Source organism: Urocitellus parryii, chromosome 7 (genome assembly GCF_045843805.1).
Source record: "Urocitellus parryii isolate mUroPar1 chromosome 7, mUroPar1.hap1, whole genome shotgun sequence".
NCBI classification, from domain to species: domain Eukaryota; kingdom Metazoa; phylum Chordata; class Mammalia; order Rodentia; family Sciuridae; genus Urocitellus; species Urocitellus parryii.
The window spans coordinates 158,124,273-158,138,406 of record NC_135537.1 but is presented as its reverse complement, the minus strand read 5'-3'; the positions used below and the strand labels follow the sequence as shown (position 1 = coordinate 158,138,406).

At 54.6% G+C, this 14,134-nt stretch overlaps 1 protein-coding gene across 30 annotated transcripts in view; it reads left to right on the top strand.

Moving 5' to 3' along the window:
* Cacna1g (calcium voltage-gated channel subunit alpha1 G) overlaps positions 1-14,134 on the top strand; it is a 62,775-nt gene that overhangs the window by 25,514 nt on the left and 23,127 nt on the right. For 20 of the 30 annotated variants that reach the window (XM_026386912.2, XM_026386917.2, XM_026386916.2 and 17 more), the window contains exons 10-19: positions 3,014-3,165; positions 3,922-4,107; positions 4,201-4,315; positions 4,397-4,552; positions 7,430-7,498; positions 8,976-9,060; positions 9,145-9,338; positions 11,611-12,042; positions 12,912-13,012; positions 13,191-13,314. In XM_026386912.2, the coding sequence (XP_026242697.2) occupies positions 3,014-3,165; positions 3,922-4,107; positions 4,201-4,315; positions 4,397-4,552; positions 7,430-7,498; positions 8,976-9,060; positions 9,145-9,338; positions 11,611-12,042; positions 12,912-13,012; positions 13,191-13,314 (1,614 nt within the window). The remainder of the gene's footprint in view (positions 1-3,013; positions 3,166-3,921; positions 4,108-4,200; positions 4,316-4,396; positions 4,553-7,429; positions 7,499-8,975; positions 9,061-9,144; positions 9,339-11,610; positions 12,043-12,911; positions 13,013-13,190; positions 13,315-14,134) is intronic. The other 10 variants (XM_026386919.2, XM_026386921.2, XM_026386915.2 and 7 more) reach the window with 1 other exon arrangement.

Sequence of the window (14,134 nt, the reverse complement as noted above, 5' to 3'; positions counted from 1 at the left end):
ACTTGTCCACCAGCTGTCGGTGCCAACTACTGAGAGCCCCGTTGATAAGGTCAGAACAGGAGGAGAACAACCTCTCTGCACACCAAACACACTAGTAGTCTTTTTAAGATCCATTAATCGAGTAAATACATATCAAAAGCTGTGGTGTTTTCAGCTACTTTTTAAAAAAGTATTAATTTTTATTTTTAGTAGCTTTTTTGAAGTCTCTTACTCAAAATACTTAGGACCTGAAGTGTTTCGGATTTTGGATTTGGGAAGATTTGCGTATATGTCATGAGACATCTTGGGGATGGGACCCATGTCTAAATACAAAAGTCATCTGTGTTTTGTATACATTGCCTGAAGGTAATTTTATGTGTTATTTTTAGTGCGCCTGTGTTTTGACTCTGACCTCTCACATGAGGTCAGGTGGGAATTTTCCACTTATGACGTCATATTGGTGCCTAATAAGTTTTGGATTTTCAGATTAGGGATGCTCAAACTGTATTAATTTATATGACCTAAAATTAGGTGAGACATACTACCCCTAAATGTGGTACCTCAGCTGTGCTTTCACATCCACTTGTTCTTTATTGCCAGGAGAGTATGAGGGATTGAACCCAGGGGCACTTAAACCACTAAGTCACCTCTCCAGTCCTTTATATTTTTTTATTCGGAGACAGTGTCTCACTAAGTTGCATAAGGTCTTACTAAGTTGCTGAGGGTGCTCTAAGTGATCCTCCAACCTCTGCGTCCCATGTTGCTGGAATTACAGGCGAGTGCCACCAAAAGCAGCTCAGCTTGTTCTGTATTCATTCATCTCTGTTGATTCAAAATATAATTAAACATTAGAAGATGCATTATCTATGCAGTCCATCTGTGTCTGGATTCACAGGCCCCTCACTGTCCCTGTGGTTTGGGTCTGAATCCTGGCTATATAGTGTTATTGGGGTCAGGGTGGTGTGGAGTCGGGCCCTAACCCGGGCTCTTCCTGCTCTGTGACTTCAAACCAGTCATCCATCATCCCTTGAACTCTTCTGCTCATCTGTAACAGCAGAGCGGGGCTGTTGTATAGAAGGCATGAGGTGAAGCAGGTGGTGAGCCAGGGACCTGGGAAGCATCACACCTCTGTGGTTTGTGCTCATTATTCTTATCCAGTCCAAGACTGGGCAGTCAGCAGAGTGACAGATCCACTGACCACCACGTCCTGGCAGACTGGACTTGGGAGTGCAGCAGGAGGATCCACATAGTCAGAAGCGATCTGAGCTCTGGGCTTTATCTGCACTAACACTGGCCACTTCCCTGCCTCCTACACTGTGCTCACACTGGAGGGACTAAAGGTCTTGTCTTTATGTGACCCCATTAAGGAGGTCAGGTGGCAGTGCCCCTTCTGCCCCCACACAGTCTGCAGAGCAAAGACTTGCTCGAGATCTGCCGGAGCGGCGGGCTCTGTGCCACAGCAGCTCCAACTGTGGCCACTCACCCTCTGGTCAGCTGGCTCTCTTCCCACCATGCTGACCCTAGCCCTGCCCCCAGGCCTGCCTTTGGACAGAATCCTGTGCATAGGTTGAAAGCGTGTCTTTTTCTGGGTAGTCATGGCCCCGAGGCCTCCAGTGCCCTTCATCTGCTAGTGAGAAGCCCCTTCCTTCCAGCTCTCCCAGGTTGGCCACACAGATTGGGGCCATTAGGATACATTTGGTGATGCTCAGGAACCAGCTTCATGCTTGGGCGGCCAGACGAGGCAGCTGGGTAAGCAGGAGGAGGTGTCTGATGGAAGGAGGGCCTCGTGTGCCTCTTTCAGTAACTTGGGCTCTTTGAGGAGCTACTATTGGGCTTTTCTTTGATCTTTAACCTGTCAGGTGGGCAGTGGGCTGCCCTAGGCCAGCCATATCTCTGCCCTCATCCCAATTATGCTCCTCTCCTACCCTCAGCTGGAACTGGGCTCCTGTCCTCCCCTCACCCTTTGGAGTTCAAGTGCTGCCACCCACCCGACTCAGCCTTTTCCAGTGTGTTCACCCTTTACCTTCTCTCCCTGATCTCCTGGATTTATTCTGGCACTGAGGCAGGGGTCTGAGGCCACTTGTGGTTGGTTATTTGATTGTTTAGTGTGTATACGACTTGGTTCCAGCTGGTCACTGAGCTCCTGGGAGGCAGGAGAGTGGCCAGTGTGTTTTTACAGCTCTCTCAAAGCCTGGAGCCTTGCTAGGCATTCAGTAGGCACTCTTTATGGAAAAAGATGTGATTGGTGAACTGGAATGGCCGGCAAGAAGGGTTTGTCATTTGCTCTTCTGAGGACCTCTCTATGATGTATCCTTGGTCCCAAACCCAGACCCTGGAATTACCTCCAGTGTTTTGGCCAGAGAGGTTGAGGATCTTGCTGAAGGTAGCATAGTGACAGAATAGGCTAAGAATTATCCCGGGAGTCCTGGAGCCTTCCTGCCCAGGGGGAGGCTCCTTTCTGCCCATCAACAGGCGCATGACGGGGAGTCTGTGCGTTCGTGTTCGCTGGTGTTGTGTGGGGAAGGAGGCAAGCGTAGCCAACGGCTGTCAACAGGCGGCTGCCAAGTCCATGGAGTGGTTGTGGAACACGTGTGACTGCATGTGGGGCTGTGTGACTGGGTGTGCATGTGAAGCTTGTGGCCTAGCCATCTGATGTCAGCCAGAATCACTGCCCTGCTGTCCTGGGCTACTCTCCTGGTCTGGCAGTCCAGGACAGAATCCAGGAGCTCCCAGGGGAGATAGAGTGGAACCCACACACAGGCCCCCAATAGAACTGTGTCCCCAGAACCTGAGACTCAGCCCTGGAGAGTAGCTAAGGGTTGTGGGTTTCATGTGACCTTTTCCTGGGGTGATTGCTCTTAAGTGCATTTCCTCTTGGTCCCTCTGAGGGTTCTCCCCATGAGCCAGGGCATCCAAAACCCCCTACTCTCCAAGGTTGCTTTTCTTGTCCTCATCCCTGGGGCCCGGTATTCAGGAGGACTGGGACACAGGGCTCAGGGACAAGCCTGCTACTTCATGCCCCCCTGCCCTCCAGCCCGAGGAGCTCACCAACGCGCTAGAAATCAGCAACATCGTCTTCACCAGCCTCTTTGCCCTGGAGATGCTGCTGAAGCTGCTCGTGTATGGTCCCTTTGGCTACATCAAGAACCCCTACAACATCTTTGATGGTGTCATCGTTGTCATCAGGTATGACTGCCCCCTACTGTCTCTTGCTAGAAGAATGCCAGCAAGGTGGCTTGGGGTGAAGGACCATGCATCTTGTTCTTCTGGGGTGGAGGCAGTCTGGAGTCAGGCCCCATTAACCCGCAGGCCTTGCCACTCCCTCCAGGCAGGGAACTCTGGTCTCCACACTCTGCTTCACATCTTGCTCTCCTGAAACTGGGGTTCACGGGTTCCATTCTCCTCTCTTGTCCTCAACCCTACTTAGGCCTGGGGTGGGTGCAGATTGGGGAGTTGTCTTTGGTGAGGAGCTGGAAGAGGAGTGAGGCCCAGCCAGCTGTCCCTGCCTGCAAAGTGCTTGGAAACCAGCTCAGACACCAGCGACTTGCTTTAGGGTTTTCAAGACCTTGGGAAAGTATTCCAGCCCCCCAGGCCCAGGGCCAGGAGAACTGCTTTATTGCTTTTTGGAATTGGCTTTAGATTTCATTAAAAGGGAACAAAGCAAATATTCCATAACTCGAAGCAATTGCATTGGCCAGATTTAGGGAGAGGGCTGCCTGATGCCAGGAAGTGATATTGGCCTGGGGAGGGTGGAGGGGGCTGGGTCCATTACCTGGATCCTGACCACCTTGGGGGCTCCTGCCTGGAGGCCAGAGGGCCCATCCATGCCCCTTCTCTCACTCTGGACTGGCCGATTCCCTCACATGTGCTGCATCTCTGAAAGGGAAGGCAGGAGACAAAGGTACTATGGCTTAGTCTACCTGCCTCGCCTCTCCCCCGCAGTGTGTGGGAGATTGTGGGCCAGCAGGGGGGCGGCCTGTCGGTGCTGCGGACCTTCCGCCTGATGCGGGTGCTGAAGCTGGTGCGCTTCCTGCCTGCGCTGCAGCGGCAGCTCGTGGTGCTCATGAAGACCATGGACAATGTGGCCACCTTCTGCATGCTGCTCATGCTTTTCATCTTCATCTTCAGGTGAGCATCGGCTAGAAGGCCAGATGTGGGGCTGGAGGCCTAGGGTGGGGAGTGCTGGGCCCTGACCCTGTCTGTGGCTCCCTGTGTCCTCAGCATCCTGGGCATGCATCTCTTTGGCTGCAAGTTTGCATCTGAGCGGGATGGGGACACGCTACCAGACCGGAAGAATTTTGACTCCCTGCTCTGGGCCATCGTCACCGTCTTTCAGGTGCGAGGGTCACAAGACAGGGGGTGAGCAGAGGAGGTTGGGTGCCCGGTCAAAGCCCTCACTCTTGTTCTCTGCCCACAGATCCTGACCCAGGAGGACTGGAACAAAGTCCTATACAACGGCATGGCCTCTACGTCATCCTGGGCTGCTCTTTACTTCATTGCACTCATGACCTTTGGCAACTACGTGCTCTTTAATCTGCTTGTCGCCATTTTGGTGGAAGGCTTCCAGGCAGAGGTAACCCCCTGCCCATCTCACCTTGCCCAGGGCAGTTGTACTTCCAGGAGGAATGACTGCCTGTCTTGAGCCTCCTCCCCCTTCTGCTGTAGACTGTGAGGTCTTGGGAGATCTTTCAGGCAGCCCCCCAGACTAAGCCAGGGCCTGGAGAGTGGCTGGAGGGAGGTGCTGGGGGTCACGCAGTTCTCCTGTGGAAGATGGTATAGTTGGGTGGGGGTCCCTGGGTTATAGGTTAGTGACCTGTGGGCTTCTCTCTCCACCAGCTAGACCCTTCCCCAGCAAGTCAAATGAGCCAGGGTCGGGCCCACAGTGCAGCTGGACCCTAAGCACGGTGCTCTATGGGACATCTGGGGGAGGCTTGCGTGCAAGTAATCTGAGCTCAGGCTGAGCTGATGAAGATGCCACCAGAGCCCGGGCAGGGCTGAGCTGCCCAGGGTGAGAAATGAGCCCAATTAGTGCGGGCATGGCAGAGATGAGCGTCCTATTTCCAGCCCAGACTCCATCACCTTCGTCACAGGCAGCGTCATCAATTAATATTGATTTACATTGATCTTGCCCTGGCTGTGCCAGGGTGCAGTGTCTGCCCCAAGGACCGCATCCCCTCAGCTCTGCCTCAGCTCTGCCTCCCTTCCCGCCTAAGCCCCCAGGTCTAGCCCATCACCCTAGCACCTCAAACACGGCAAGTTGGCCCAACCTAGAAATGCTCCGGGTTGGGCCTGGAGAAGCTCTTGGTCCAGTTCTCTCCGGGTGACCCGGATGAAAACTCCCGCTGCGGCCTGGTCTATAAATACCCAGCACACGGTGGAAAAACAAAAATCTATTTTCCGACTCTTCCCCAGCCTTGCAAGGGAGGGCTGTTCCCCGTGGGCCAGGCCAGGCTGGTGGGGTGCGGGTTCATCTGTCCCGCACTGGCCTTTTCTCCCCGCTTCCGTTTTAATTCTGTAGTTACCCATTATCGCATTTCCTCCCTGCTGGGTGGCAGAGGGCAGCCTATGGAGGAGGCTTTGGTGGTGGCTGGGCTTCTTGCAGGGAGGGAGGGCCATTGGCGCTCTCCCTGGAATGGGGTGCTTCTTTGGGGTTTCCCTGAAGAGTTGAGGGTGCCACAGGGTTCCCTTAAGAGTCAGAGTGTCTATAGTTCCACTCTGGGTCATCGCTCGGGCCCTGCAGGAGGAGGAGCTGAGTAGGGACTGGTCCCTTTATCCCCTTACAAGCGGCAGCTCCCGACGGCTAAACCTCTCTAGAAAAATTTCTGTGGAACTCTGTGAAGGGAAATGGAAGGTACCTGAAGCCTGTGCCTGTCCTCACTGCCCTCCAGCTGGCATGGCAGTCCTGGGGTGCCCAGTGCAGACAGCCCCCTCCCCGCTGCTCGGCCTTTCTTAGCACCTTGTTAAATCGAGTGCAGCTGAGCTGGCTTGGTTGCTAGGCAGCAGTGATGTCTGAGTGTGGGAATGGAGCTGCTTGGCCCTTGTGCCTGGCCTGGTCACCCTGGCCCTGCTGGGCACTTGTGAACTGCTCCAGTATGGGGGGCCGACAAGGGCCCCTGGGAGCCACAGCCTCCTCAACTTTCAGAATATAAATGCCCTTTCCTGGAGGGTGCCACCTCAACAAGGTGACTTGGGCTGTGATGCTGCAGCCGTGGCATGGGGTGGAGGAGCCTTTTGAGATCCTCCCTGGAGGTGAACAGCAGCTGTGGTCCTGAGCGCCTCTGTGAGGTCCTGAGGTGCCCGCGTGAGGGCCTGGACCTCCTGTTCCGTTGTCCTGCCTGTGGTAGCATGGGTGAGGGCTGTCTGTCAATGCCAGTGACCTGGACACCTCCACGGCCACCTGCCCTCTTTGGTCTGGGGTTTCAGGAGTCCCCACGGTCTGGCAGGGGAAGGGGGTTTGCTTTTGTGATATTCTGGAATTTTATGTTGGTTTGTCTTTACAAATAAGACAACCTTCCTCCATGGAGGGGGTGGCTGCTCCCATTTTGGTGGACTTCACCAGCAGGAGACCTCAAGGGTAGCTCCCCTGCTGGCCTTGCCACCATGCCAAGAGGTGGGGAGGAGGTGGCGCTGGGGATAGAGCCTGCTTTGGCTGTTGATTTTCTGACTCGCAGGGGGGCAGTGCCCTGAATTCCTGTATATTTATCATCAACACACTTAATTAAATGAACAGGCAGCAGGCCCTGTGTGCGGCCATTAATTGGTACCAAACAACATCATAGCCATCATCCCAGTGTTAACTTGTCACATCCCATCCCACACAGAGCAGTTGGATTCATTCTGATGTGAAGGGACTTGGACCCAGAGTCTGAGAAATTATGAGGCCTGATTTTGCTCCTCACCGAGGCCCAGTCTGAGGCTTTTGTCCTCTTCTCCTTCCTATCCTCCCTGCCCTCCCCCCGTGTCGGCTGCCCCAGAGCCAGGGAGAGCGGGATGTGCGGGTTCACAGCCCACACCCCCTTCTTACTCTGCATGATTCAAGCCATTTTCTTAACTTCTCCTGACCTTGGGTGTTGGCCCTGTAAGATGGTCATGGTGGCATCACTTCCTGTCTGTCAGGGAAGCAAGCTGTGCTGATGGGCAGTTTTGCTCTGCCCAGCACACTCTCCGTGCATGGTAGCTGATCACTGGGGGCTTGATCCTTCCCTGCCCTGGACCCCATCTTGGCGGCCTCTGCCCTCACCTTTCAGATTCATTCTGGCCTGGGGGCCTGTGGTTGAATTCTGGAAGGCTGTCCTGTCCCACCCGCCACTCCCCACCCTGTGTCTCTCATTTCCCCTGCTGTGGGGTGTGCAGCCTCCTCTTCTTCCTCTTCTTTGGACACTGCTGATATTTGAAGGCTCACGAGAGCCTGTGACCAGCGGCCCTCCCCTGCCTCCCCCTCTCCCTGTAGGAAATCAGCAAACGGGAAGATGCGAGTGGACAGTTAAGCTGTATTCAGCTGCCTGTCGACTCCCAGGGGGTAGGTACGCGATCATGAGTTGGCATGCCCCTGCGCCCATGCCCCCCCTCCACTGCGCCTCCGTGTCTCTGTGCTCGTGTTCACGCTCAGCTGCTGTGCAACCTGTGGTTGATGTGGTGGTCATTGGTGTTGTGAGGTTTGCTTCGATTTTAAGTCCCTTCCCCTTGAGGACATGGAAGGGAGGCGCCTCCTTGCCTCTGTCCCCATCAACCTGCAAAGGGCATGTTCCCGTCCCTGCCAGGCCTCTGGATGGACTGGAGAAGGAAGGGACTTAGAATCCTCTGTGTGCACGTGTGTGCGGCAGCCCGTGTGTGCGTCCTGGAGGAGTCCCAGATGTTCGGCTTCCGTGGAGTCGTCGAGACCTGTGGCCACAGATCATGCTTCCCCGTCTCTCTGCCCTTGATCCCCTTCCCTGGGACCCCATCGGAGACCCCACAAACTGCCTCAGCTCAGGACAAGTCCTTGAAGGATGTAGGAATGGGGCGTGGCACGTGCCCGAATGAACCAGAATTTCAGATTCCACCTCTGAATCTCTGGTCCCCTAATCACCCAGCCAGCTATCTCAGGCCATGTGTCTCCCCTGGCCCTGTGTTGAGCCTGTGCCCTGCCTTTTCCTGCACCAGAACTGGAATTTGGGGCAAAGTCAGGATTCCCATAGGACCCCCATGGTGCTGCTCATCCCAAGCAGCCCCCTGGAGATCCCACTTGATAATTAAAGGCCTCGTTAGGGATGTAAACTGAGTTAATGAAAATGATCCCCCGAGACACCAATTACCCAATATTTATGTCCTTATCAAAAGTAGCAATCAAGTATTTTTTAATAACTTCTTAAGGAGAAGTGTGTAATTACTGGGGAACCTACTGACCTGCTAGGAAGGAAGAAAAAACTATCCCAAAGATGACAGAAGTAAAAAAAAAAAAAAAAAAAAAAATGGGGCCAGGGAGGGGCCCAGGGCTTGAAGAAGGTGGAGGGCAGGAGCAGAGGGACTGAAGTGGTGACCTGGGGCTAAGCGGCTCTGACCGGGGTCTTTCAGTTTCCTGCCAGGGTCCTGGAGTCTGAGGCTCAGGGGAGGGGAGCCATGGAGAGAAGGCAGGGGGCTTCAAGTGGACTTTCAGGATTGAGGTTCTAGTGATCATTGTCCCCAGCTCCTCCAGCCTGTGTCACCCGCCCACCCAGCCACCCCTTCTCCCCGAAGCCAGACTTGGTGCCAGTCCAGTCAGGCTGGTAGTGCTGTGGGCTCAGGATAGCCGTGGCCTTTTTCACAGTGTGGCTGGTGGGAGGCAGAGTCATGGGAGCCCTGGGCCCGAGCCTGGGTGGTCTGGCCTGCACCGGTGCATGCCTCCTGTGTGGTTGCTGGTTCCTGTGGCCTATATATATATATATGTGGTGTGTGTATGTGAAGAGAGGGAGACCTTGGTCCATCCCAATGACCTCTGCCTGGCCAGGGCCCTAATGGCCCACTGCTCCCCACCTTAGGGAGATGCCACCAAATCCGAGTCAGAGCCTGATTTCTTCTCGCCCAGCGTGGATGGCGATGGGGACAGGAAGAAGCGCTTGGCCCGTGAGTACCTCTCCTGAGGGTGCAGCCCCTTGCCCTGGGGCAGCCCTGAGTGGACTCAGGCTCTCTCCCTGTCTCCCCCTGTAGTGGTGTCTCTGGGCGAGCACCCCGAGCTGCAGAAGAGCCTGTTGCCGCCTCTCATCATCCACACAGCTGCCACACCCATGTCGCTGCCCAAGAGTTCCAGCACAGGCCTGGGCGAGGCGCTGGGTCCCAGCTCCCGCCGCACCAGCAGCAGTGGGTCTGCAGAACCAGGGGCGGTCCACGAGATGAAGTCACCGGTAGGGAGCTCACGGGGTGCTCAGTGGTGGAGGTCCACGGAGGAAGAGAGAGTGGAGGAGGGGGTCCAAGGGAACCGTTCCAGAGCCATGGGTCAGGCAAGGCCTGGGTGTGCCTAGATAAACCCCAGGGCGGTCAGGGCTGGCCGTGCAGACAGAGGGCTCCCTAGCTTCGGAGGCCAAAGAGCAGGGTGCTAATCCTGCCTCTTCTGTCCTCTCACTGAGTGACCTTGGCAAAACTCAACCTCTCTGAGCCTCTTCTGTGAAACGGGGGCAGATGCCGCTTCCTCCTTTCCTGCTTCCTTCATACCTCGTCAGAATAATCACACCCTCCCTTCGTTCCTGATTCTGTGCCAGACATTGCTCTAGACCCTGCTCAGAAGCCTCTAGGTGAAGTTAATCCTCACTCAGCCCTAGGAGGTGGGTCCCATCATTGTCCCCATTTTACAGCTGGGACCTGCCTCTCAGATGGCTGAAATGAGTGACAGAACCAGCCTTACAGTTCCTGGAGGCTGGTGCCAGAACCCATGCTCTCACCATTGTTTTATTTTTAATTTTTAAGACTTTAATTTTAATTGACAAATGGTCATATATATATTTATGGGATGTACATATTGATGTGACGTATTGATACGTGTATACATTATGGAGTGATAATGTCACACTAGTTGACATCGTCCATCACCTCGTGTACTTTTGTGTGGTTATAAACGTCTAAAATCTACTCAGGCCATGTTTCTCCCCTGGCCCTGTGTTGAGCCTGTGCTCAGCAATTCTGAAAAATACACAGGTCATTGTTAACTATAGTCACCGTGTTATTGCAGTAAATCTCAAAAATTTATTCCTCCTGTCTAATTGAAACTCTGTACCCTTTTTTTTTTTTGGTACCAGGGATTGAACTCAGGGGCACTTGACCCCTGAGCCACATACTCAAGCCCTCTTTTGTATTTTTTATTTAGAGATAGGATCTCGCTGAGTTGCTTAGCACCTTGCTTTTGCTGAGGCTGGCTTTGAACTCATGATCCTACTGCCTCAGCCTCCCAAGCCACTGGGATTACAGGCGTGTGCCACCACGCCCAGCAAAACTCTGTACTCTTTGAGAACCATCTTCCCATCCCCGTCTCCTAAACCTCTATGAGCCACCAGTCTACTTTCTACTTGAATGAGTTCAACATTTTTAGATTCCACATATAAGTGAGATGGTGCAGTATTTGTGTCTGTGTTGCCTGGCTTATTTCACTTAGCATAATATCCTCTAGGTTCATCCATGTCAATGTAAAAAACAGAATTTTTAAATTTTTAACAGCTGAATAGTATTCGTGTGTGTGTGTGTGTGTGTGTGTGTGTCCACGCACATGTGCTATGTTTTCATTCCATCCGTTTCTCAGTGGATGGATACTTGGATCAGATATCTTGGTTCTTGTAAACAGGGCTGCAGTGAACTGGGAGTGTAGACTTCTCTGCCACATACTGATTTCAGATCCTTTCGATATGTGTCCAGGAGTAGGATTGCTTGATCCTACAGCAGTTCTATTTTTAGTTTTCTGAGGAACCTCCATACTATTTTTCCATAGTGGCTATAATCATTTTCATTCCCACCAACTGTGTACAAGCGTTTCCTTTTCTCCACATCTGTTTTGATAATAGCCATTTACAGGTGTGAGGTGATATCTCATTGTGGTTTTAATTTCCATTTCCCTGATGATTGGTGATACTGAGCAGCTTTTCCATCTGTACCTGTAAGCCACTGGTCATTGTTATGTCTCTTCCTCCTCCTCCTCCTCCTCTATCTCTTCCTTCTTCTTCCTTTCTTTATTTTTGTACTACAGATGGAACCCAGGGCCTCTTGCATGCTAGGCAAGTGCTCGACCACTGAGCTACATTCCCAGCCCTGAATGTCTTCTTTTGAGAAATGTCTACTCTGGTCCTCTGCCCGTTATTTTGATTGGGTTGTTTTCTTGCTATTGAGTTGTTTGAGTTTCTTCTCGATATTATTTTAAACTGCCTCTCAGCGATGATAATACTTCTCTTACCAACTAAATGAGGAACGAATGTTATTGCCATATTGGCTTTAGCCATGGAGGCACAGGGAGGTTTAAGAACTTACCTCAGGTCATGCAGCTGAATGGGGTGAGCCATGGTCTGAAACCAGGCATTTAAGTCCAGAGCTCCTGCTCCCACCTCTACACCCAATGTTGTGACAGGGAGGCTCATAGGAGAGGGGTGCATGTGAAGTGACCATAGCTGAGGCCACTCCTTCTCTGCCCACCCCCAGCCCAGTGCCCGCAGCTCTCCACACAGCCCCTGGAGCGCAGCAAGCAGCTGGACCAGCAGGCGCTCCAGCCGGAACAGCCTTGGCCGTGCCCCCAGCCTAAAGCGAAGGAGCCCAAGTGGGGAGCGGAGGTCCCTGTTGTCTGGGGAGGGCCGAGAGAGCCAGGATGAGGAGGAGAGCTCGGAAGAGGAGCGGGCCAGTCCAGTGGGCAGTGACCATCACCACAGAGGCTCCCTGGAGCGGGAAGCCAAGAGCTCCTTTGACCTGCCGGACACACTGCAGGTGCCGGGGTTGCACCGCACAGCCAGCGGTCGCAGCTCTGCCTCTGAGCACCAGGACTGCAATGGCAAGTCGGCTTCTGGGCGCCTGGCCCGGGCCCTGCGGCCCGACGACCCTCCACTGGATGGGGATGACGCCGATGATGAGGGCAATCTGGTGAGGCCCCCATGGGCACAGCGACCCCTCACCCAACCTTGAGAGAGGGCAACTCTGCCTGGCCTTGAGAGAGGGCAACTGTGTGTGCTGCCATTCCAAGCCCGGGGGGTTTCTAGAGGTGCCTAGCCCTAGAAACTGAGCTGGCCTCTAAGCAGCCCCTTTTGTCCTCTCTGCCACCCTGCTGAGCCCCAGGTCCTTGTCATGCCTGGGACTGCGGCTCTGCTGTCCTTGGTGGATATGAATGGTTTCAGGCAGATGTGTATGAATCTTTCATGGCCCTCCCCCTGTGACTCAGAAAGACCCATCACTCATCTCTCTAAACTGATGTCCCCCCTCCCGGCCTCTTTTCTCATCTGGTCCTGATCACAAGCCTTGATTTCCAGCCTGTTCCTACCCATCCACCCTCCCCCAACCCCTCATCACCCTCTACCCTGGGGATGGATGGGCAGCAGGACCCGGGATGCAGGGTTAGCACGTGAGGAGAAGGGTCAGTGTCTCCTCTGCCCAGGTGTGTCTGAACAGGCAGCTGGGATGAGTACAATGTTTGATAATTGATGCAGCTTCCAAGCCCAGCAGGGAGGGAGGGAGGAGGGCAGGCAGGGGGCTGGGTTGGAGGCAGGGATGGGAAGAGTGGAGCTCTCTGGAAGGGGTGCAGGGGAAGAAGGGGACACAGAGAAAGGGGCAATGCTCAGGGAGGGGAACCCACGTGGCTTAGAGACTGGAGGTAGTGTTAGTAATAAGGGAAGAGAAGCAAGGCAGCCGGCTGGGCAGAGGTGGGGGAGGGTGGACCAGATGCGGGGCCTGGAGCTGCTGAGGAGTGGGGGGCCTGGGAGGCCCGCTCCTGCTCACGCTCCAGTGCCCCTCCACAGAGCAAAGGGGAGAGGATCCGAGCCTGGATCCGAGCCCGGCTCCCTGCCTGCTGCCGTGAGCGTGACTCCTGGTCTGCCTACATCTTTCCTCCTCAGTCGAGGTAGGTCGGGAGCTCTGGCAGAGCCCCTGCAGGGCTATCCAGGGCTCCTAGGAGTCGCACCTGCCTTGGGAGCATGAGTGAAAGGCCTGGGGAGGTGGCCTCCAACTGGGAGAGCCCTCGGGGTGGGGGCTGCAGGTGCCACCTCCTCCCCTCAGCCTTGGCCTTTATTCTGGAGCAGGTTCCGCCTCCTGTGTCACCGGATCATCACCCACAAGATGTTCGACCACGTGGTCCTCATCATCATCTTCCTCAACTGCATCACCATTGCCATGGAGCGCCCCAAAATCGACCCCCACAGCGCTGTGAGTCACTAGAGCTGGAGACACGGCTGCTGGGTCCTGCTTGGTGCCAGGCCCCTCCTGGGTTAGCACTGCTAACAAGCGAAAGAGGCAAGGCCCACCAGCCTGCCCAAGGTCAACCATCCAGGAGGGAGAGAGCTAGGACTCTCCATGGGTCTCTTGGACTCCAGCCCTTGCTCCTGGTCCTACCCCCAGGATGCCTCCTGTGTTTCTCCCCTACCTCAGTTTCCCCTCTGTTGGCACACTGCCCAGCTGGGTGCTCCACCACACCCTAGGCTATGACACAGCATGTTCTGAGCCAGAGGCTTGGGAGGCACAAGTGTGTGCGTCCCACGGGGTTGGGGTGACCAAACTGAGACTGTCCTATGTGGGATGAGTGGTCTTGCTTCCAGCCAAGGGTCTCAGTTTCCTCTGTGACTGCTGAGAGAGGTCTTGCCCAGTCTGTGCCATGGGTGATACAGAGCAGGACAGGGGAGCTGCGCTCTGTTCCCTGTGGTCTGCCAGGTCACAAGCACATAGGTTTTCGGGGCTGGAGGGGTGATATTGGTCACTTCTGCTGGCTGTGAACCTGTCAGGCCTTCTCAGGAGAACAGGAGAGGCCCGAGTGCTGGGCATCCTGCCTAGGCTTCCCCTCTTTGGGATAGGCCCAGCCCAGCTGGTTCTGGGAGTTGTCCTCCCTTGCCTGGCATCAGAGTCCCTCCCCTCTGGCAACCATTCGGATGCTACAAGGGTGGGCTGAGGGTGGTCCTGTTTCCTCTCATGGCATTTTGCACTTGCTTGGAGGTCATCCGAGGTCCTCCCTCCCCTCCTGGCTGCCCCCACA